The sequence below is a fragment of the Zonotrichia albicollis genome, chromosome 6 (assembly GCF_047830755.1).
Source record: "Zonotrichia albicollis isolate bZonAlb1 chromosome 6, bZonAlb1.hap1, whole genome shotgun sequence".
NCBI lineage: Eukaryota > Metazoa > Chordata > Aves > Passeriformes > Passerellidae > Zonotrichia > Zonotrichia albicollis.
The window spans coordinates 7,867,641-7,891,413 of record NC_133824.1 but is presented as its reverse complement, the minus strand read 5'-3'; the positions used below and the strand labels follow the sequence as shown (position 1 = coordinate 7,891,413).

The window sequence follows — 23,773 nt, the reverse complement described above, 5'->3', positions numbered from 1 at the left end:
TCAACATGATAAAGAGATCAGGAATAAGCAATAGTTGCTGTTACTGCAGGGACAGAGCTTAAGTGGCCACGTGTTCAACTAGAAACTCACATAAAAGCGGACCAAATGACATGAAGCTGTGCCAGAGGAGGTTTAGATTGGATATTAGGAAGTTTTTCACCCAGAGGGTGGCTGGGCACTGGAACAGGACCCCCAGGTCAGTGATCACAGTGCCAGCCTGACAGAGTTCAAGAAGCATTTGGACAAGGTTCTCAGGCACATGGTGGGATTCTTGAGGATGTCCTTCTTCAGGACCAGGAGTTGGACTTGGATGATCCCTATGGGTCCCCTCCTATTCAGGATATTCTATGTTTCTATGATAACCGTGGAACTTTCTTGTCATTTTAACGTCTTTGAGATTATTTTTGCTTTTCAGAAGGTGGCTGCACCACCCTGATTCACCTACCTGTCAACACAGCTGGTTGGGTTTCTCGTGGCTACCAGTCCCACTGGCGCAGGCTCCCAGGCAGTGTGGCAGAGGGGCATTGCTGTCAGGGTGAGGTCAGGCTGCTCTCCTGAGTCCTGCCAGCGCAGCACAGGCTGGGGGGCACCCCAGCTCCTCCCTGCTGCCCTGCTGAGGGCTTCTGCCTTGCACAGCTGCCCTGCAGGGACGCTAAGGACAGCCGAGTGGGGGGACAGACTCCGGGGGGAGGAGAGGAGAGGAGAGGAGAGGAGAGGAGAGGAGAGGAGAGGAGAGGAGAGGAGAGGAGAGGAGAGGAGAGGAGAGGAGAGGAGAGGAGAGGAGAGGAGAGGAGAGGAGAGGAGAGGAGAGGAGAGGAGAGGAGAGGAGAGGAGAGGAGAGGAGAGGAGAGGAGAGGAGAGGAGAGGAGAGGAGAGGAGAGGAGAGGAGACCCATCCCCTCTCTCTCTGCTGCTGCTGGAGCTGGGCTGGAGCCGGAGCCGTCGATGTGGCTCCCCAGAGTTAGTTGCTCAGCAACCAGAATCAATTAATATGCTTTGCAGAAAGTGCAGGGAAAGCCCGAGCTGCTGTCAGCCAGCAGGCAGGAGGCTGAGGGTGACTCAGGATCCCACTCCTGCCTGAGACCCATTTGGTCCCACCCCATCTTCTCCAAACACTCCGTTCTTTTCCCCTTTCCCCTTCCCTAGGGTGCTTAATGCGTGTGTCCCCAGATTCTTCAGGCAGACTACCTCGTTGCTCAAGAAACCTCCTGCTTCAAGGGTTTTGCTTTTGGAGTCTGATCTGTATTTTTGGTTATTTGTCAGATTTTCTTCAACACTTTTCTAGAAATTCTAATATTCATGTTCTTTGGGAAGGGAAAGGGATAGCTGTTGTTTTTGTCAGATGGTTTTAAAGATGCCTCAGGATGAAAAGGGTTGTTTGGTAGTACACAGTTGAGCAGCAGCAATGAAAATGCATCATGTGTAAATTGGGAAAGTTTTTGCTTCTTCCTTTGTTACAGATGATCAGCACTGCATATATGAGACCAAAGAGGTAGTACTGATTGTTGTGAAACACCTAGATAATAGAGTAAATGAGGGGGTGTTGTGGGATTTTTATATCTTCTCCTTTTCAGTGTAGTAATTTCAGGATTTTGGTAAGGTATTATTTTCTTTTTTTCTTTCTTTCTTTCTTTCTTTCTTTCTTTGATTTTCTTTGGAGTCCCTCTGATGACACCGCGAATCTGGGAATGAAGAACTTCTTAGAGCTGATTGGAAATGGCATTGCAGAGCTGAAACTTAACTGGAGGAAATATATCTCCTGAAGAAGAAAATATAATGCACTGTAAGGATCTGTCTTCTGGTGAAAAATTCAAGCCTAGAGAAAACTTGTCTGCTTTGTTAGGAAGAATGGGTTGGACAATTTTCTTCAATTCCAAAGGATATCTGAATGCCATGCTGAGCTTAATCTCTGCAGCATGCTCTGTGCTTCTCATCTCTTCCTGATGCACTGCATGGTAAGGCCCTTTTCCTGTCTTTTAATAACTATATGATGTGGTCAGAGGTATAAAAAAATAGCAATAGTGAAATGAAAATTGAAAAAAATGTGGAAACGTAACAAAAGAATGTTTGCTTGCATGGTTGTTTTCAGGAGCAAGTGTCCTGATTACTGCAGCAGCTTTGTAAGATCATTTCTGTTTTTCTCCCTTGCTTTGTGACAGTATGTATGTGTATGTGTGTGTGTGTGTGTCTGTGCACACCTGTGCTGTCATTTGCACTTGCACTGGAACATTTGCAGCTGCACTGTACATATTTCCATGCTAAGGAAGATGTTTAGGAATTGGCTTTGACATTTCTCTCTCTTTTTCCCTCCCTCCTTCCCTCCATTTCCCTCCTCCTGCTTCCTCCTTCTCTTGCTCTGTCTGTTTCTCTGGGGTCATGGTTCTGTACCTTCCCTGCACCTCAGTCGTGCACTGATCACTAGAAGGCAAAAATGGGAGCTAAAAGAAATCCTGTATCATGCAAGAATGAGTAATATTATTTTAGTAAATGAAAGCTACGGAAAGGTTTTGAATGTCTGCAATACCAGCAGGTACAAAAGATTTATTCTATTTTGTTTCCATGGGAAACTACCAAGTGCAGACTTGGATGCTGTGTTTTAGAAACAGTGGGAGAGAGATCCTCTTACGCAAGTCAGGAAGCCGAAAATGTAAATTATTACCCAGGTCATAAAATAAACAAATCCAGTATGGGATGTTCTCACATCAAGTAACTTTTGCTGTGTATTAGAGGAGTGTTGAGAATTATTTGAAATACCTTCAGTGGGCATTGGAAGGTACTTTTTGTTAATAGCTGTAATGTGGTTTTGTCTTCCTGGATGAAGGGTGCTAGGGGAGTGCAAGGAGGTGTAACTACCTGACTTAAAAATACCTAGGGTCATTGTCAAGAAATTGCCTAGCAGATCAGGAATTGTACAATTAATAAACTGGGATGGAAGAGCAGATTTCTTTTCCAGGAAGTTTGGTTTATTTGGATCTCTGTTTTAGAAATTAGGGAGAACTAAAAGGTGATATAATGGTAATGTGAAACATGTATTTTCTTATGCATCCTGGTTGATCACTGAGTTTGGAAAGTTGAGTGGTTCTTGAGTAAACTGTGGTACGGGCCTGCCTCCACTCTGAGGGGAAACCCTTAGAAATCTGACTGCTTTTGATGGAGCTGGAAAAAGATCAGGAGCAGGTTTGTGTGGCAGCTGCCACAGACTGTGCAGCGGGGTATGGAGAGGACAGGTTCCTGGCAGCAGGTTTTAAGCACAGGAAGGATAAATAAAGCCAAAAATACAAAATCCAGGCCACAGCAGGACTCAAGAAGAAGAATCAGAACTTAAATACTATTCAAAAGATTTAATTTTGTAGTATTTCCCAATAAATTTCCTCCTTATATGACGGAGGACTCCATAAGGCAGTTTTTAAAGAGAGAACAGCAATGCAACTTCTTCAAATCACTGCAGCAGGAGGAAGCACAGAAGAAAAAACACATTGTAGTGTGACAATATTTCAACAGGGTTCAGAGGAATCAGCCTTGGCTTTAGGAGTAAAGGTTCAAATCACATATACTTGTGCATTGAAGCAGAATTTTTGTGTATTTTACTATCTAAAATGTGTGACTACTGTAAGAACCAATAAGCAAAGCTGAGGAAGAACACAACCCACAAATGTCATCTTCACTGTCAGAAAGAATCTCTTACTTGCAGAAGTCATCCCCTCAACTCTCAATGTGAACAAGGACTGCATCCTAAATTCAGGTTGCCCATTGCAAACCTGTCCTCACATCAGCAGTTCTATGCCAATCAGTGGAACAACTTGCATGAATATTGTTGTTTAACCCCAGCTGGAAGCTAAACACTGCAGGGCTGCTTGCTCACTCCCCCCTGGTGGGATAGGAGAGAGAACCTGAAAAGTACAAGTGAGAAAACTCATGGGTGAGACAAAGCAAAGGCCACACACACTCAAGCAAAGCAAAACAAGGAATTCATTCACTACTTCCCATGGTTCAGTCATCTCTGGGAGAGCCAGGCTCCCTTGTGTCTAATGGTTACTTGGGAGGACAAATGCTATAAATTTTGAACATTCCTTCTCCCCTTTTCCTTTGTCTTTCCCCTGTTTTATATACTGTTTTACGTGTTTTATATGACACCATATAGTACAGAATATCCCTTGGGTCAATTGGGGCCATCTCTACCAGCTGTGTTCCCTCCCAATTCCTTGTGCAGCCCCAGCCTTGGCGCTGTGGAAGCTCTGCTCAGCAAGAGCTAAAACATCTTTATATTATGAGTATGCTTCTAGCACAAAACATAACCTCAAACAAATTACTAGAAAGAAAACCAACTGTCTTCCAGATAAACCCAGCACATTCTCTATTCCTTATTCTACACCATTTACATCATGCTCGGGTACCGCACTATCCAATACATCCTCATTAACCAATCCCACTTTCCATCTTTATATATAACATGCAGATATCACTTCCTTAGTCCATGGACCACCCTTGTAAAATATCCAGAAATGTCCACAAAATCTCTGTTGAGTTCATTTAGCCCATGACTTTGGGCTCCATCTCTTAGGGTGGTCACTCAGAACGGGAGAGGTCAGAACTAGCACAGTGAGTAAGAACTACTCATGTGGATAAATTCTAAAAGGTTTTGTAAGACCAGGCTCTTTGATTGTCATGGCAACAGATTTATTAGGCTTCAGGCATAATTTGGATTTTCCCTCTAAACAAAATAATTTTTCTTTTTACCTGTGCCAATCTTTTGCCTTGTAATTAGAGCAAGAAAAAATAGGTTAATTACATTCTTAAAGATCATGTAACTGTACAGATACATTGTTAGAGAAAATTTATCAGAGTATGCAAAAATGTACCTTTATTAGTGACCTCCAAAATGAAGCAAAGTGTATTGTTATTGGAAACATTCATTGCCTTATTATTTTTCTGACAGTATTAACATTGCTACTGGGTATTGTCAATTTTTCCAGGAACCCATCCTGGGTTCGTTTGAAACATCACTGATATTACAAAATACTCTTTTATTATTAGGTTCAAGGATACTTACCCAGCTTTTTGCTACATTAAATATGTTCATTTTTTAGTTAATACATGATGTTTAGCTCTTTAGTTGATCCAGGAACATTTATCTTTACAGTATAGAAACATAATATGAAATCATAATTATAGTAAACTTCCTACAGAATATAGATATATATTGAAATAGGAAGGATAAAATCATCTGGGTTTCGTTTCTCTGTGCAATTTTGCATGCTTATAAATGTCTATATTATTAGGATATATATTGCATAACAGGCAATATTTAATTAATTGTCATTTGTAAAGAATAGTTCCTTTTTGCATAGGATTTTTTATTCCACAAGGTTATGCATTATGGTAGAAAGAAAAATATTTTAAAAGCAAGCATAGCAGCTTAATATGTATCCAGTACACTAATGCAGTAATGGGTTCATTTTTTTATTTCATCCCTGTAATATACATCATGATAATAGTGGATTCTTTTCTAAAGAGTATTTTGAGAAAGAAGGGTTTACATGATGCAGGATGTTAATTTTCTTTAGAATACATTACTGCCCATGATTTGCTGTGACTTAAGACACTTTAGTGATATTTTAAATAATTTTAAAACTTGCACAACAGCTGCATTTGGCTTTCTCTGTCAATTCTAAACCAAGTAAAATTGAGAAATTCCTTTTCTTTTAAGATACTTATAGTAAAGGTTTGATGCTGAGAACACCTGTATTTCATTTCAGTTCATTTTAGATAAAAAGTATTAATTAAAGCTTGAACCATCTGCATTGTCAGGGAAGTTATACTGAGCAGTGGAAATATTTCCCACACCTGCAGTAACTATTTCCAGTCAAGAAAAATGTGTCACATAAGTATTCCCTCTATTCCTGAATGCCTTGAGCTGTCTTCATTCAAGGTCCAGCAGAAACCTAATTTTTGAAAGGCCTGAAAAAATCCCAAAACAAATCCCAAATGAAACTTGAAGTTTTGTCATTTAAGTTGTAAATGTCCACAGAAAAAAAAAAATGTTTCTTGGTCAAGTAATTTCTACAGATCAGCATCTATGTTTTACATAAACCAGGATCAAAAAATTGAATTTTTTTAAAAAATGAAAAGTTCTAAAAATCAATATGTTTGGAAATGCTGATGTCAGAATGACACAAGATTTCATGTTGACATTTTAAATCAGACTTCCATTTGTTACAAGAAATTGTACTGATATATGTTTTTCAGTTTCTCTCAGTGAAATTTAGCAACTTTTTTTTTTTCTGCAGAAAAGTATTTTGTTGTGATTTTTTTCACTAGACCTTTTATAGCTGTCCCAATATTTATTGTCTCTCACAAGTCATTCCTTTAACTGGAGACTTTCTGAAGGGTCATCTTTAGCATTTCTTATTGCCTAGCCCCACATTACTGACACTGAGCAGCAGTTCTCACCAGGCCCATGGTAGAACAAATTTCTGATGGCAATTCCCTCCTTTAATTCTTCTTGTGTCTTCCAAAAAAGCAGGCCTGTATTTTTCTGAGTTTTACAGATACCAGAAGTAGTGGTTTTTACTACAAAAGCCTTCAAGAGGCCTTCAAAAGGCATGCAGGAAAGATTAGAATTAATCTAGTATTAATATCCTTATTAAATAGATAAGGAAGGGAGCAACAAAGAAAGTGCCCAAAGCTATACTGGCAAGGGAAGAGTTCGGAATTGAACCCAAATGTCCTTATTCTCAGTTCATCACTGTCCCTGCAAGGTTGGTCTTCATTTTGTTCATTTCTTGGCTTAATGGCTTATATTTGGACTTTTAAGTTAATACTAGCTGAAGTATCAAATGTGAAAGGGAATTACTGATGCATACTTCCTTTCCAGTCTGACACAGTTGTCCTAAAAATTCTTTCTTCTCTCCTGAGCCATTCTGTTTGAATGTAACCATTAATTATGTAATTGCTTTGCTACACGGGGGAAGTAGTTCCTATATTTAACAGAAAGTTACTAAATACAAACATCCTAAACCTGCCATACAGGTTCTGGGGGATGTACATATGTACCTATTTATGCTGTCAGGGTTTAGGGGCAGCTATAGGGCTATGCAATGGTTTTGAAGGCTTTTGGCAAATTAATCAAATTTCAACACAGAAAAAAATCCAGCTGAAAAGACTGATGTCTAGAATCCACATAGGTCATTATGAATCCAGCACTTGTGGGAAAAATAGGTGAAAGAGAGAATATGATACCTAACAGTAATTATTATTATTATTAACCCTGGTATGCCTCCTCTGTCCAAGGTAATCAAGTTTTGTATTCTCTTTATGAGAAATGAAAAGATGGTTTGCATGGAAAGTACTTAGTAGCTAAAATTATATCGCAAGTTGGGGGAAAAAAATCTGACTTGTCATCTTAATACAAACTCAGAAAAATGTTCTACATGTCAAGAAGGAAAAATAGCTTTTTGCAAGTATGCCAGAGTTTTGGAATGAGTTCTGCAGAAGAATATCTCAGAAATCTGCTTCACATCAGTCTATTTGTGCAGCTCCAGGTGTTAAATGCCTCTGGATGCTGACAAGTACAGGACTTGCCCAATTACCCAGTGACATATTAATGTAGAAGAATATGAAAGTCTGATTAAAAACAGTACTTTACTGGAAACCTCATCTCACTTTGGTTTTATTCCTGAAAAATGTTAAGAAGAGAACTTAAAAATGGAACCTTACTGCACCAAGTATAATCTTTTATTTTTTCTGACATAAACTTCTTACAGGTTTATAATGGAAAAATGTTAGCAAGGAATGCTTTTGTCAATACATACTCCACTGTAGTAAGGAATTACATAACTTGCTTCAAAATAATGTTCTCCAGTGCAGAGAGCTCAGCAGCCAGGAGGATCACCTGCACTCTGATTTCATCCACACTGATGGTGCAGAAGGTCATCTCCAGCCTGCCTCAGCCTTCCACACTTAACTAGACCTAATGTTACCTGTAAATATCATAAAAGAAGTTCTGAAACTCTTTTCTATCTAAGCTGGCAATTTTTGCCATGGAATCTTAGATATTAGAGTACATAAAGGTGTTTAAGTTCAACCACATGCTGGTGCTTAAAGACTTAACATGTCACATGGACTGTACTTATTTTTTAAGCCAGAGGGAGCAAGGTATCCAAATACCTTTGAGGATCTGACCATGGGGTTTATAATATTTGTTTATTTTCCAAAATAGGAGTCAGGAAAGTAAATCTAATTATTGTAGTTGGTTAATTACTGAAACTTGACAGGTAAAGTGTTTTTTATTTGGCTGAGAAATATTGGAGAACAACTGAAGTCCCTCAACATAAAAAATGAAAAATAAATAATTAATTTCTTTCATTGTAAGAGTCTCAGAGGATATTAATGCAATCCATATTCTTAACTTCTGAATTCTGAAAATTTTTGATTTATCATTTTATGCATGTCTTTAGATACTGAAAAGCAACACTTTCTCCTCCATGTGAAACAGTGATACATTTGATGAGAAAAATTAGGACTTTATTTTGACACATCCCAAAATATAGCAATACTGTCTGCAAAATGAGATTTTACTGAACTCTGTTAAGAATACCAGAAAATTTCTTTTAAGAAAGACAAGCCCAATATTTGAAAACAAAACCATCTAACTTTTTGAATGGGAAATCTGATGACAAGACTGTCTAAGAGCTGTGTGTTGGAATTCCTTTTTTTACCTTGCATCTAAACAAAACACTGGGTAAAAAGGTTTTTTGTTCAGGTGTTCACAGTAAATGTAACTTTTCACTGAATTCAGAAGCATTACAAAATACCTAGCAGAGGAAGGCAGGATTTCAGAAAGGCTTTTAAATAATTCTTGAAAGTGGCTCTTAATGGATGACCACAATGGGCCTTAGGATAGTATTGTTTCTGTGCTGCTGAACACAGTACTTGTCCTCTCTATGTATTAATGAAAGGTAGAAAACAAACCTTTCTATAAGGAAGGTTTTCAGTAATGTCATGCCCATTTGGTTTGGGGTCCTGTGACCTCATTCCATAGCAAATGGAAGGTTGCACCAAAGTGCTCTGAAGCCTGGCACAGATGGATGAGTTCTAAAAACACTGCTGTGGAAATGCATGACAATCCACACTGTACCTGCTCCTCTGGAGCCATTCTGAGGTGTTATTGGCTTAGCATAAAGGTAACGGCATCTTTGACATTAATTAATATAATGTTCAGCATGTTTTAATGTCTCATTTCACTGGGACCACCCTGACTAACATGATGTACCTCATTGCATGTTTTAATACACAAGCTCTTTAGAGGAGATTGAGGAAGGGCTGGTCTATTACTTCTGTTCCTAATTGCTCTGCTAAAATTCTGCCTCTCTTCATGTGTTTTCAAAAGGAATTTTAAGGGATCACTGTTGCCTTTCAGTTTATTTGTTGGCCCCACCCTGAAAACCATGCAATGGATGTTTAATGCTGAAAGGTCTCGAGTATCTGCTCCATTCCCCACTGAATTTTAGTAAACTAGTAAAAGACCACAAATCACATCTGCAATGTTTCAAAAGGGGAGATAGATCAAAAGCATCACTTTAAAAAAAAACCAAAAATCCATGAGCAGACCATGTGTAATGGTGCAGAGAGAATACTACAATGGTTTTGCTGAATTTATCTCCATATCCATTTGTGACCTCTCATCTGGCTTTCAGCAGATTATGAGTACATGAAAAAGGTACACCAAATGGGCATCACAGGGGTTTAATGTCAGGAACACTCATGTTCCTTACCTCACAAACTCTTCCAACCTACAGCACCTCCCATGGAGGTGCAGCATCTCTCTGAAGTCAAGTTGTGTGTGAAGAGAGAAACAACCTTTCTGAATCCCTCCAGGTTAAGCATGTGAATAGCACAGTGGGAATATGATGCAAACAGACAGGATCAATAAGCAATTTCCTTCATAAAACAGAGACCTTCAGTTAAAATCGGTTAAAAATTTTTGCCAAGTTACAGCACATGAATTACTGTATATCTAAGGAATCTGGCATCCTCTCCTCCTTGCCCATATGTCTCTAGCAGGTGCTTGTACAGATTCATCTTCCCTTGTTCTTTTTTGTGTTTATGCCAGTCCATGTGGACATACATGGTTAAACCCCATGCCAGTGCACCTGGGTACATCCATGCATTGTGTGTGGGTATAAACCAGGATTCTCATCGCCTCAGTGCATACATGCACGTGTCCCTCCTGTGAGGGGTCACACCTGTGGGATCACACCCTGTCCTGCCTCACCAGGGACCTGATCTCCCAGTCCCCTGTGCCTTACAGACAGCTCCCCAGCCCTCAGTAATACTGCTAAGACCACATTCCTCAGCTGCATAAATGATGTGTGCACAAATCACATCTCTCATGTAATTCAAAAGCCAGCCAGCATGGCCTCATGGGCCATGGCCATGTGCCACTTTGTCTCCAGGTCTATGAGCTCTGTCAGTATGATCTTGTGGGCCATATCTATCACAGACCCTCCCTGCTCCTCTATGCAAGGCCCAAGCTCTGTGCTCAGAATTCAGTTTTCACTCATATGATGACTGCTACTCCGTTATAAGACGATCCCATTGAGATGAGCTGAGATGCTTTGGGTAGCTGTTAGGGTAGGGAAATCACACCCAGGTAGAACCCTTCCACTTCAGCTGCTTGCTCTGCTCTAGGCTTTGGGTGTGAAGTGCAGCACTTTGCACATGAACACGCCGTGTCCTCAGTGCCGGGGTGAAAGCTGCTTGTGACTGTCACAGCTGCTGTGAATTGAACAGGAGCCAGGACAGAGCACTTAAGAAAGTCCCCACAGCCCCAGTTCCCCACAAACACAAGAGGTTGGGCCAAAGCTGCTGTCTGCTTCACACTTCTTTTTCTCCTGGTCTGGAGGTATGAAGTCCCATCCTCTTTGCTTTTACAAGATGTAAAGATGCTGATCCTCTTGGAAATCAGGTTACCATCACTGTGGGAGACAGCTTCCAGATCTGTTTGTCAGGACTACTGAACCTTGCTTGTGTGTCCCAAGGTGAGGATTAATCTGTTAATGTTTGTAAAAAGCTATGTAAATGATCTGTATCATGCTGACAGGTCAAGTACTGCATTGCTCACTGGCTGCTCCTCCTGACAGCTTAAGATACATGCCAAACAATGCCTGCTCTTTCAGACCGTGTTCACTGATGTAGTTTGACTGGCTTAACCCTCTCAGGATTTGGACTGACTGCTTCTAGCCTACTGATTGGATGATAAAGCACAAATATGCAAAGCTGGTGCTTTTCACGTAACCTAGAATTCAATACAGACATTGATTTATGCTTGCACAGGACCATGGGCTCAGAGGAAACCTCTTGGCTCTCTTACAGTACATGTGCAGTTCAGGTCCTGAAGGACAGTGGAAAGCAGTGAGCCAAGCAGAGCTCAGGGCTGTCCTTAACTGTGGGCAGGAGGCAGCAGCAGCAGAAGCTGTCTTTGTGAGCCCCTGGCAGGATTTGGCCCTGCTGCACCTGCAGGAGCTGCAGAAGCTCAGAACAGCTGCAAGGCTCAGCAAAACTCATCCAAGAATGTGAATCCTACCAAGAGGAGGGTGTGCTTGAAATTTGGGAACCTTTTTGTTCTGTGCTTATCACATAGATTGCAGCTAATATCAGTTATTGAGATCAGGGTCTGACAGGGGTAGATATTGAAAAAATGATAAGTGAAACAGCCTCTTCTAGAGAATTAAATTCTAAGTGAATGCAACTCCCATAACTAATGCTTCAAGCACACAGAATGTCAAAAAGATAGTAACTAATTTCACTGTCTGCTTGACTACATACTTGGTCCCAGTTATCAGAATTACATGTGGAACTTTATGTTGATTTTTGGTATTAATGATTAATATTTTCATTATCTTTAAAGCCTTTTGCAGAGAGGATCACTTGCAAAAGAGGATCTTTACAGATGTCTCTCTGGGTGTAACTGTACTTTTACTTAACTACCTAAGCTAGAAAGCCATGCTGCAGCATGATGCAGGGGCTGCTCTCCTTATAAACTGTTACTAAACAAAATTAGGATCAATAAAAGAATGGGACTTTCTGTGAATCTTCATGGTTGCATGGTCTTCTTTGAGGTTACTGGAAGTGATAGCTTACTAGTTGGCTCATTTTCAGGGACTCACACAGGGATGTAGAGTCTATACATGCTCTAGCAATTTGGGTGACCAGGTTACTACAAAGTATATTTTGTTTCTCCCACTGTTACTCATCTGGGCAACTTTTGATTTCAAAGCCTAATCCAGTACCTGATGGTCAGTGAGAATTGTGCCACTGATTTCTTCCACAGCTGGATCAAATCACTGGCTTGCTTCATCTTCACCACTGGTACAAGTTGCTGTGGTAGAAAATAGAAATATACCTTGGCTTTGCACTTTGTTTCTTTATCTGGAACTTACTTTTCATTACTTTCCTCTTTTAGATATTTATACTATATACTTGGGGTCATATACTTGAGCCTTTAGCAAATGTTCAGGGCATATCTCTATGTCTCTGCACAATGCCTTTGCACACACATCTCCACTAGTATGGGAATTGCTGCTCCACAGCTGGCTATCTCCAAGAGTTAGCACACCTCCTGTTTTGTTTCTCTCAAGCAGCCTCTTTGTCAGCTGCAAAACTCCATGAGAATAATTGATAATGAAAGGAACTGATTTCTTCTTTCTCCTTGTAAAATGATAGCACAACTCCATTTTGGGTCTTTGTTTACACTTGCACTAAGCAATGTGTATAAATGTACCCATCTGGCATTGGTCTAGCTGGATTAAGCTAAGGCAGGGGAGAGGTGCTAGGGCATGGGCTTCAGAGTGCATCTCCAGGGGGTAGCAGGAATGTGGCTGTGGTTTCAGATGGCTGCTCCTCATGGGGGTCCAAGCCTTTTATTTTGTAGGAGACTTCTGCTCCCACCTGATTTGGTGGCAGCTACCTTGGGCACAATTATGTGTGCAGCAGTCCTGTCACTGTAGCAGAGAAATAGCTGATGTCAATTATAAATGACTGCAAGCTGGAAAAGTTGGAATGGGATGAATTTATAAGCCTTGTTTGGAAAGTTTTAAATATCTTGTTTACCATGCTGTTAAAAAAAGAAAGGTAAAATGTTAAAAAACAATGAAGACCAATCATCTGTAAATCTTCCTTTGATGGGATGCCTGGTGATATTCTAGTGTTTACAGTTTTGACATCAAAATGACACTAGAAAAAAAATAAAAATTAGCATTTACAAGAAGTCAGGAATGAGAAAACAGAAGGAAGACAGCAGAGATTGTGCTAACAGAGGGATTATGGCTTTCAAGAAAGGGCAATGTGCCATCTATATAGCACAATCATTTTTGTAAATCCCTGTTTTCCTTCTTAGCAATTACCACCTGGCAACAGTGAGGAAGAGGCAGCCCATACACTGCTTTGACAAGATGGCAATCATGTTCTTTAATAAAATGTTTAGTAGCTCTGCACAGCATTGTCCCAGCAGCATATGACTGGGGGGAGAGTGCTAATATGAAGGGAGGGCAAAGATATTGTTTCTCAGAGCCAGAATTGTTCATGCTGACCAGGTCCCAACTGCAAAGGGTGTCCCTGTGTTCATGAAGGTGCCCTTAGAACCCCAGAGGCCCAGACTCCTCAGTCCCCACCCGGTGCTCTGGCCCCTCAGACATCCTTCCTGTGACAGGCAACAGCATCCGCCAAAACTGTAATCCATGTGCAATGTAGGAGAGTTTGTTCTTAGCTGTTGTGCAGTGTACAGAAGGTGGCACATGTTGGTTAAGCATGGTGTACATGCAGGCACCTATGAGAAAGCTGTTCTGTTCTTAAATATTAGCAAATATCTGCATGTGGTGAAGTGCTGTGGATTTTTAAGGCATGCACATTTTCTCCTCAGTAATGTTTACTTTAGCCCCAGGGACAGTGCAGAGTGTAGCTGTGACCAGAATGGATGACTTCATAAGAGGAGGGAACTTACCCAGCCTCACTGACAGATTTTATGAAGGGTTTCCCAAAGCCAGCCTGCAGCAGTGCATCACTACAGATATGCTTCTGACATTTGTAGTTCAAGAAGCAGCAGTACTAAAAGTAAAACACTGCCAGTGGGTTTCCATAAAAAGCCTGATTCTTGGATTATTTCTGGGGGTTTCAGTGGAGCTATGAGCTGTACCACCCTAAGCTTTCTCTGGGAAGGACTCGACCAGCCTGCATCTGTCTTCCTTTCCACCCCTGCCAAACAGTGCTGCAAGCTCCAGAGAAGCAAGGGCTGGAGAAAGGAACCAGACTTTGGAAGCAACTGGAAGAAAGAGACACATGAACTCAAGAAAAAAGACTCAGGAGTCCTTTGAATGTACACTTTCAGAAATAAGCAAAAAAAAAAATAATTCTCCTGACAAAACATTATCTTCCAAAAAATTGACAAAGTTAATTTATTGTCCATAAAATAGATTATCCTTTTAGAAAAATACCTGGAGTCTTTCTTATCCATGCAGAATAGATTGCCCAATATTCCCATGGCTTCTGCCATAGGTCCTAGTTTGATTACAGGCATGAAATGTAGGTAAGTGTAATTATGATACAGGCAGATTTATGTGTCCCCAGGCAGGTTTTAAAATAACAACAAGAGTATAAATATTGGATCTGTGGAAAGAAAATGTCCATTATTAAAATCAGTCCACGAGCTAGTACTGTGAAAAGCTTTTTTCTTCAATACCACTGTCAGCCCTGCTGAGATTTTAAATTGGAGTTTGTCTAGTGTAACTCTCACTTTCTATTTAGAAAGCAAAGCCAGAAATATTAAACTTTTGTCTCAGGTCTTTAAAGTACAGGAAAGCTAATATAATTGCTGCATTAATGTAAAGTTATGAGCTTTTAGGCTCCCCAGTTTTTGGCAAAGAAGGATTGCATCTCTTGATTCATGGAATAAGATATTTCCCAGTATAAATTTGCCATAGTCTTTCTCTTCAGAAGAAAATCTGCATCCTTTCCTCTCCTCTGGACCATTTGGCTTGGCCGTGTGGTTTGTCACTGCCTGTGCTTCCTCCAGAGCTGGCTGCACTTCAGTCACCACTCACTGTGCCGAGTTTCTGGGTGAATTATGGGAGTGTGTGCTTGACATCTGGAGTTCTGAGGAAATGAGGAGTATGGTTCAAACCTCAGAAAGGCTAACAGAGATCAGAGCCAGGGCTGTGGTCTGGCTGAGGCCATGCCAAACTCAACAGAACAAGTCACTGGGTGACAAAAACTGTCTCACATTGGACCCATGGCATGCACAACATGGCTTTTGGTGTCAGCTTAAAAGAGATGGCTTAGAGGGTGACACAAAATCCCTGTGAGGAGCACAAGGACTGGATATACCACCTGTGGGAGGGAAGTTTGGGTGGAGCTAAGGACTGAAAGGACGAGCAAAGTAGGACAGTTCTTAAGCTAGACAGGTTTGTGTGAAAGCAATTAAGCAGCTGGGAATTCTTTGGAGAAAAATTACTTCAAACAAAGAGAAATCTTTGGCAGGTTGTTTTTGTGTCAGGAGGAAATAGAGAGGAATCTTGTTTAAGGAAGTTTTTATGACTTGTGTTAATTTATTTTCATTCATCATTGGCATTAATTAACACTGGATTGACAAGACAATGCCATTATTCAGGCTTTATTAATAATCTTTAGCAAAGTAGTTGGTATATGACCAAAAGAAACCTGCATGTTTTATTTGGTGGTTTTTTTATTCCCCTCCTTGGAGTCTGTAGAGCCACAGATCAATTGCCAGTGTTTAGTGACCTTCTGCCCAGAGTGCAGGGCCTGTGGGTGGGTCTTTTTCTATGGCTGGCACTTGTACAGTGCATGATCTAAGATGACACTGACCCTTTCAGCCTTATAGAAATAATATTCTCAGCACAATGTTCTTGAATGTTTTCTCCAGTGTACTGTGTTACATGCCCAAACATTTTTTTTTCATCTTGAGTGTATGTCCAACATTTCCTCTCTGCTCTCTTTGTTGCATGGGTTTGATTGTAGCCAACAGCAAAGGTCAAAAGACATTTTACTGTTTCTATTTCTATGTTCCTGTTAAGCTGAATTAAATTGTTGGTGCTGCAATGTGACTTCTTAAAAAGCTTATGCTGCAATTCTTCAACCAGCATAAGCTGAAGATGAGCTGCATCAGTTTAAACCAGAGGGTGCAGAGACAAAATGTGGTGCAAAGAACAGGGTGCTGATCTGGAAACCAAGAAAAAGGGTTTGGTTCTCTGGAGCAGTGGGCAGCTTCATGAATTTAGATAAAATTGTTCATCTTCCTCTGACTCAGGTTTTCTGAATGGGTGGTAGAGTGACACTATTTTTTAAGCACTTTGCACATTCAATTTTTCAGTCATGTACACTTTTTTCTTTCACATCGAACATTTATCAGTATGATTACCTGTTTAATCTACATTACAGATAGGTCTTAAAATCATAATATCTGGAAATTCTGTGGTATCCTGGAATAGGTTAATTATGTTTACCATTGTCTGTGAGTATTCACTAGAAGGTGCCATTTCTCAGTCCAGATTTGGAGCAGCACTGACTTTTGTCCATCAAGCAGCCTTCCATTTCTTTCCTACATAGTGAAGAAAATCCAAACATTCTCTTACAGTATGAATTATTTTGATCAGAATTTTCAGGTTAACCTGAATTAATATTTAGTTCTGCCTTCAAATAGCCTTTGGAGAAGTTTGGCCTAAGTGGTCACGTTTTTTAAAATCTTACATTTTTTTTCTATTTGTTAGAATTTCTTCAAATGTCATGAACTGAAAACACCTGAATATCTCCGCTATGATTAATGTTCACTTCCCAGCTTTGTTTCCTGAGGAAAATGATTTTTCTCATCAGAGCCTGAAGAACAGGGCTACTGTTTTCCTTGGGTTTTAGATGGTCTGTGACCATAAGCATTTTTTCCACTAGTATGGTCAGTTCTTCAAATTAGCTCATCCCAGCACTCCTTGATGCCTTAGAGCATGAAAGGGAAAGAAATTGATCAAAATCTCCCTAGAAGATCACCTGGCTTTAAAAATACAGGTAAAGCCAAATGGATACAAATTTACAAATGTGAGCAAAATATTTTAACAGAGAAAGCATCAGTCCTATATACATGGTATGACAGCAGCTAGAATAAAACCCAGGTCTGTGTGAACATGCAGGACATCTTGGGCAACAATTCATAACACATAAACAATTAGTTTTGAAAACAAACTTTAAAGAAACGTTATCCAATCTACTGTTTCCAGGCAAGTTGCATTTATTTACTTATCACACCAGTTCAGTGGCACTCCCTATGTGTTATAAGGCTTCTGGGACCTGCACAAAATAATTTCCAATGATCAGTTTTGCATAATTCAGATACTATGAATATTTTATTTATTGTTAGCAGCATCTTTATTGCAAGCAGTATTTTTAATGAATGCATTATATGTTAAAAAAAAAAACAAAACAGGATTAAACTTGGCTCTCTGTTCCGGGGTCATAAATCCAGATTAGATTTCTTTTTAGCAGAAATTTTACTCAAGATTTTGTGAATGAAGTTTGACTTGGTGTCCATTGAAGAAAAAAGTGGCAAAATATACATTCTTTTCTTGAAATCTTTGTGAAGAATCACCAATATGCTGCTGAACCCTCTAATACAGAAAATCAGTGGAATTTGTGGCTATGTTCTTGGTCTTATTCACATTTTATGTGGTCAGTGTTTTAAATTACTAGCACTACATTAGAGTATGTCAAGATGCATCATATAAACAGATACAATTTCCCATGACCTTGAGGCAACATGATGTGTACGTTGCATTACATTCACTATCAAAGTGTGTTCCTTATATAGCACAGTGCCCACTGCAGACAGAGGTTTGGGTTGTTAGGCATTCTGTACAGTTGGGAGACACATGCAAATCATCTCTCCCGATCTGTGGCAACATAAGTTGGATCTTTTTAAAGAGAATAAGTGATAGGAAAAAAGAACTGAATCCAAGAGGCTCTGCTCCACTGGCAAGGTGAAATCTTTTGCTACCCCATGGAAACCTCTGCACCTCAGGAAGCACATAACCATGAAGGTGAGCAAGCAGGGAACAGAGATATTGTGCAGTCTCCATCTTTGAGATATTGAAAAACTCCCTGGACATGGTTGTGGAAAGCGAAAGGAGACAACCCATCCTTTGATCAGCATCGAACTCCGATTTATTGATCAACCATGCACATTTTTATAACGGTGTTAATTAAGTTCATACATATTGCAAAACCCGAGCTCATCATTGGTTACAGATTAAACACCAACCCCTCCTTTTGTTTTCAATACCTGTGGTTTGTTATTTTTGCTTTCCCATACCAGCCAAGGACAGAATATTTACCCGTTATGAAAAAACAGCCTGAGAACTCTGCTGTTTATAGAAATGTGCCTGAGAACCTTATTATTTACAGAAACAGGCGTGGGAACTGCTGCTTACAAGTGTCTTTTACTTTTCCATCAGGTGTATATTTTCATGGCCTTTTTTTCTTTCAAGCCATGTCTGACCAAAATTCTCCAACACATGGTCCTGGGTAACTGGCTGTAGGTGATCCTGCGTGACCAGGGGGTTGGGGCAGGTGACCAGCAGAGGTCCCTGCCAACCTCAGCCTGTGATACCCACAACTCCCTACAGCAAACACTTGCTACAGCAATGCACCAGTGCACAGGGGATAGGAGAACCAGCTCTTCCCATGCTCTTTTCTTCACTGCCTGTCCAATGGCCTTGCCAGAGCATTTTGTGAGTTAATTGTGACATTTTCTCTCCCAAATCCCAGCTCTCTGCTCTGCCACAGAGCTCTACCCCAAGAAGGGGAGATGTGTCACCTTGCCCTTGTGTTTTCCCAAATGTGTTACTCCTGGCACAACCAGCTTGTTTTCCCAGGGGCAGGGGACATGCACAAGTCAAGCTGCCATCTCTCTCCCATGCCATGCTCATTCAGAGCACAAGCCAGAGGGGCAGCTGCTCCCATGGATCGAGGCCCTGACTGTCCTGGCTGTGCCAGGTTTGTGCAAATCGACCTTCAGAAACCCACTTCAACCTTCTGTTCTTCCTCCCTCCCTTTCCTACACTTCATACTGTTGTAATTTTGCAAGCTGCTTGGGCTAGGTATCATTCTCCCTATCTGTGTCTGGTTTCTAGCCCAGACGTCAGCAGGGGTTGCTGCATGCTGCTGCAATATAAATGACTAATGATGATGATAAAAGGTGTGGGAGTTGGTTGCCTGGAGTGTTACCCTACTTTGACAACTTTGGTTTAGAAAATAGCTTCTTCCTCAAATTATCTGCTATTTTATCTTATTACATCTAATGTTTTACAAGTGGCAAGGGATTTTTGGCTGCCTCCATTTTGGAGTGCTCATCCCAGGGCTTTGAAAGAGGCTCTGAAATTTTCACGGTTTGGATGGTGTTGCTGTGACAGTGCCAATAGCCTTCAGTGTGAGTTTCAGCATATTAGAACCTCTAAAATTCAGCCACAAATGCATCCTAAAAGAGGCATTCAATAGGGAAATGCTCTATTTTTAAATTTGGACTGATACAGGTAATAATTGCACACAAAACAGTATGTGAAAAGAACATTATCAAGGTTGTGCAGCTCAGCACTTGAAGCTAAGAAATGCTGTAAGCACAATTGTCTCTACTCCATTAATTTGCCACCTTGCACAGGTGCATCAGTCACAGACTATTTTTGCGCAGGATCCGAGTCTCACTCGGTGCCCATAATAAATGACTCAGTTTGTGAGTTCAATACTTGATTTTCTTTTCCAGGCATAGTTCAGACTCTGCTGTGAAGGCAAAATTATTTCCCTCTGGGACATTCCAGGGTGTTCCACCATGCAGGTCCTTGCCACGTGCAAACGCTGACTAATTTCCATTTATTGCATCTTAATAGCAATTCTGAGTGCCATTGCTCCCTGGTACAGCTGATAACCTAAGGCAAATAAAGAGCAAAATTACAGGTATCCATAACTGTGGGTGTCTAATGTAAATTTTTCAGAGGACCTGGCAGCACATCCTGCAGCTCCTATTACCTTCCCCTACACTGCTGGCCAGTAGTTGCCACTTTCAGATATTCTAACCCCCAGGCCCGAGGCAGGCTCCCAGAAACACAGACCAGGGAACAGGTGTGAAAAGCACTGTGTGAGCAGCTTGTCCTGGTCCTCAGAGCAGCATCTCAGGCTTACAGACAAAAGACTGCTGTTCCTCTTCTCAGATTCTCTTGACACCTCAAAATTCTGACACAGAAAAAAAAAAAATTGAAACACTCTACAAGAAAAAGCTTTCTTTTTCTCCTTTTCTATGGGAAATGTGTGGTGCTCTGACTGAAGCTGGAATTTGGTGCTTTCTAAAGCCTACCTGATAATGCATGAACAGATGGAGGCTAAATTCTTTCCGGATCACCTTTAATTGTGGCATTTTTGGGTGGTTTTTGAAAATTAATAACAAAAAACCCAAAGAATTTATTTTTAAGAGCAAAATGAAAACTTTCTGCTGTTCAGATTTTCTTATGGAAAACTATCAATGTCATTTCAACCTATTGGAGTGCTGCAAGGATACACCAGGCTAGGAGAGTAATTAAACATGAAAAGAAATTACAAGATAAGTAATTTCTTTTACAATACCTATCACTTAAAAGTAAACATCTTTTCAGACACACAAAACCTTCTTCAGCACTTATATCAAACCATCTCAGCCACAGTAAAATTGAAAATACAGTCCTTGCTTCAAAGTGAAGGTATTTGAGTATTTCACAGAAATGATTGTCAGGTTTTTATGTGGATAAAAAAAATTGGTTTACAAGTATCATTCCTATAAACAGCAAAACTAGGTGATTTTTATTCCAAAAAATTATTTTTCCTGAGACAAATGGCTGGTAACTATAATTTCAAACCAAACAGTTATAATTTTAAAATTATTTTTAAAAACCCTGAACACAACTCTCCTAAATCAGAAAGTATCAGTTAGTTAGATGTATTTGTAGTTTCCCTTAAAGTATCCATAATTAAAAATTAATTTTGGAATAAAGATATAGATGGAAGTAAAAGTTGAGATTTTATGTTTTATATATTGTTGTTTTACCTGCACACTAAAAGGCATTTCCTAGAGAAACTCTACTTCTATATCCCTCAGGCTTCTGAATGCTCTTCTGGTGCACATTTATTTTGTAAGGAGGGGTCACATCTGAGCTAAAGGTAGTTTGATCCATTACAGGCCAAATTATCTCCTGGCCTTGGCTGAACTTGGGGATATTATATAGCAACAAATTAATATAAATTTATGTCACTTTCCCTTCTCTTAATATTTCTTTAATGTCTTTGAAGCAGCTCAGTTTCCATTCCAACATGCAGTGGTGAGGGCAGATCTTCAAATTGCTTATGACAGAGGTTATGTGCCTTCTGGCAGATAACGGAGACCTGTCTTTCTCTGAGACTTGGATATTGCATTTTTTCCTTGTACAGGGCTTGCAAAGTATTTTTGCTCCTAAAAGAGAAGCCTGGAGATGCCCTTGAAATAGAAAAATAGGTCTGAAATGATAGTGATACTTTAGCATCTCATTCTTTCACAAAGCTTTTTCAGCTAATACTGGAAAAAAAATTATCTGGAAAAAAAAATTGAAAATTTGAGGAATTCTACAGATTTATTTGTTGGTTTGTTTATTTATTTTTCTATATCGGAATTTTTCAGCATTCAGATGTGCTCATGATAGATTTTTATTGTTCTGCTTTGTTAAACCGGGGAAGATGAGCAAAAGACTGGAAGAGAGAGCTGTGGCTTCAAACTTCAAATCTTTATCATAATTTTTAGTGTGTGGTATGGACAAGTGCTAGCTTTTTCTTTTTCTTTTTCTTTTTCTTTTTCTTTTTCTTTTTCTTTTTCTTTTTCTTTTTCTTTTTCTTTTTCTTTTTCTTTTTCTTTTTCTTTTCCTTTTCCTTTTCCTTTTTCATCTTTGAACAAAAAGTGTTCTTTCTGCCAACCTTGATATCTGTAAATGACAAAATATTTGGGGTAAGCACAGTACAGCTTCAGCTCACAGGCTGGACATTAATACCTGAAGCCCAGGAAGGTTTTGCCATCTGCTGCTTAAAACTCCTTCATATTAACAGAAAAGCCAGAGAGAAGGGCAAAACAAAAACAAAACCAAAAGCATGGAATAGTCTCTGTATGAGGATGGCACCAGACAGACTGGGATTTGTCATTCTTGAAAAAAGATGGCTACAGGGATATGGTAAGAGACTTACAACATTCTAGGTGGCCTGAAGAATAAAAGCCAATTACTCATTTTGTCCCAAATTGCCTAATGAGGAGTGAAAAATAAATTCAAATAATAAGTGGATACTTTTTCAGAAGTCCCTTAATTATCTCTTGACATCATTGCTAGAGGATACTGTAGTGGCAAGTTCACTGAAGACCGCAAAATAGAAAGAAAACAATATTGGGTCCTTGTCAAGCTTTTAGTAGCATCAAGGAATAAGATGCTACTAAAAAATAGCTGCATCCATGCACTAATTTAGCAACTGACTACTCCTGGGATAAAGTTGTTCTTTGCTTTTCATTCATTCAACCATTTTTTCTATTTATTCAGCTTAAAGACTTTCTTGTTGCCTCCTAAAGGGAAAGACAGCCCATGAACTCTGATTTCAGCAAATGTGAGGTATTATTGTCACTAACTTGCAAATTCCAAGCCAGGATTTAATTTTCCTCTATGTCAGCAACAAACAAGCAGAAGTTGGACCATCTGACTTTTTCTAATAAAACTGAGCAATACTTGCACCAGTATTACTGTGGAAATCTAAAGGTCTGAAAAGAAATAATGAGTACTTAAAAGGAGGAAAATGGCAAGTGTGTGCTGCAGCACCACTGAGAGTCAAATGCTTCTGCTCCTGAGCATTAGCACTGAGCAACACAGCAAAGTGCTGTGTATCAGGAAAATGGGTTGTGAACACAAAATAGGCCAGTCCAAACCAAACAGAAACACACTGAATTTTCACCACTCTTCAGATTGAACCAGAAAATTGCTAACCTCTGGGCTTGTTAAATTTGGACTTTTAATTATAAATGTTTCCTCCAGTTGTGTTTTATATAGACTTAATTTTGATCTGTAACAATTCATTCATTCTTCATAGTGCATCTCATACTAAAAGGGAAAGGACTGTGGGTTAAAGGGTAATTTTCCCTCCCTTTGGGCAGGTTTGTATCTTCCACAACCCAGGAACCTGGGACTCATGAAACCTTATGGACCCTGACGCGGGAAGCCTTGCTGTAGGTGGGGGAACCAAAGGCTGTCAGTGAGGCTGGGGATGGCACTGCCTGCACAGTGCTAACAGCCTGGTGCTTGAGGATCATTATTCTGCTATGGATTAGAGCTTTGTTTCTAAGATAAGGATATTTGTATGGAAAATATTTGACTTCTTTACATTAGAGCTTAGGTATCCTGAGTATATCACGGCTGTGAATAGTCCCAGAGACATAAAGGAGGAGAAGGAAGAACTGTGAAACTGGCTGCAAGTCCTTTTCCTCCCCTGAGTTCTAAGCTGCCTGGGGGACAAAAGCTGCTGCCAGAACAAACTGGATCAGACCCAAGGTGAAGAGCAGGATGAGCCCTGTAATACATTACTTATTTAAATTCTGCCCTCTCAGAGTAACCTCTTTGCTGCTGAGTGCTTCCCTTTATTCTAGAGGGGGTCTCACATTGCTGAGACCTTTGGAAATATCCTGTGGTGCTATAAATAGC

The 23,773-nt window shown here is 40.0% G+C and overlaps 1 protein-coding gene across 3 annotated transcripts in view; it reads left to right on the top strand.

The window, feature by feature from the left end:
* Window positions 1-23,773, top strand: part of LOC102069867 (protein TUNAR) — a 163,114-nt gene that overhangs the window by 128,174 nt on the left and 11,167 nt on the right. The window contains exons 1-2 of one of the 3 annotated variants that reach the window (XM_074542406.1): window positions 886-1,491; window positions 1,660-1,954. The exons of 1 other annotated variant lie outside the window; for it this stretch is intronic. In XM_074542406.1, the coding sequence (XP_074398507.1) occupies window positions 1,916-1,954 (39 nt within the window). In that variant the 5' untranslated portion in view covers window positions 886-1,491; window positions 1,660-1,915. Of the gene's footprint in view, window positions 1-885; window positions 1,492-1,659; window positions 1,955-23,773 lie in introns of those variants that run through there. One more of the 3 variants, XM_074542405.1, reaches the window with a different exon arrangement.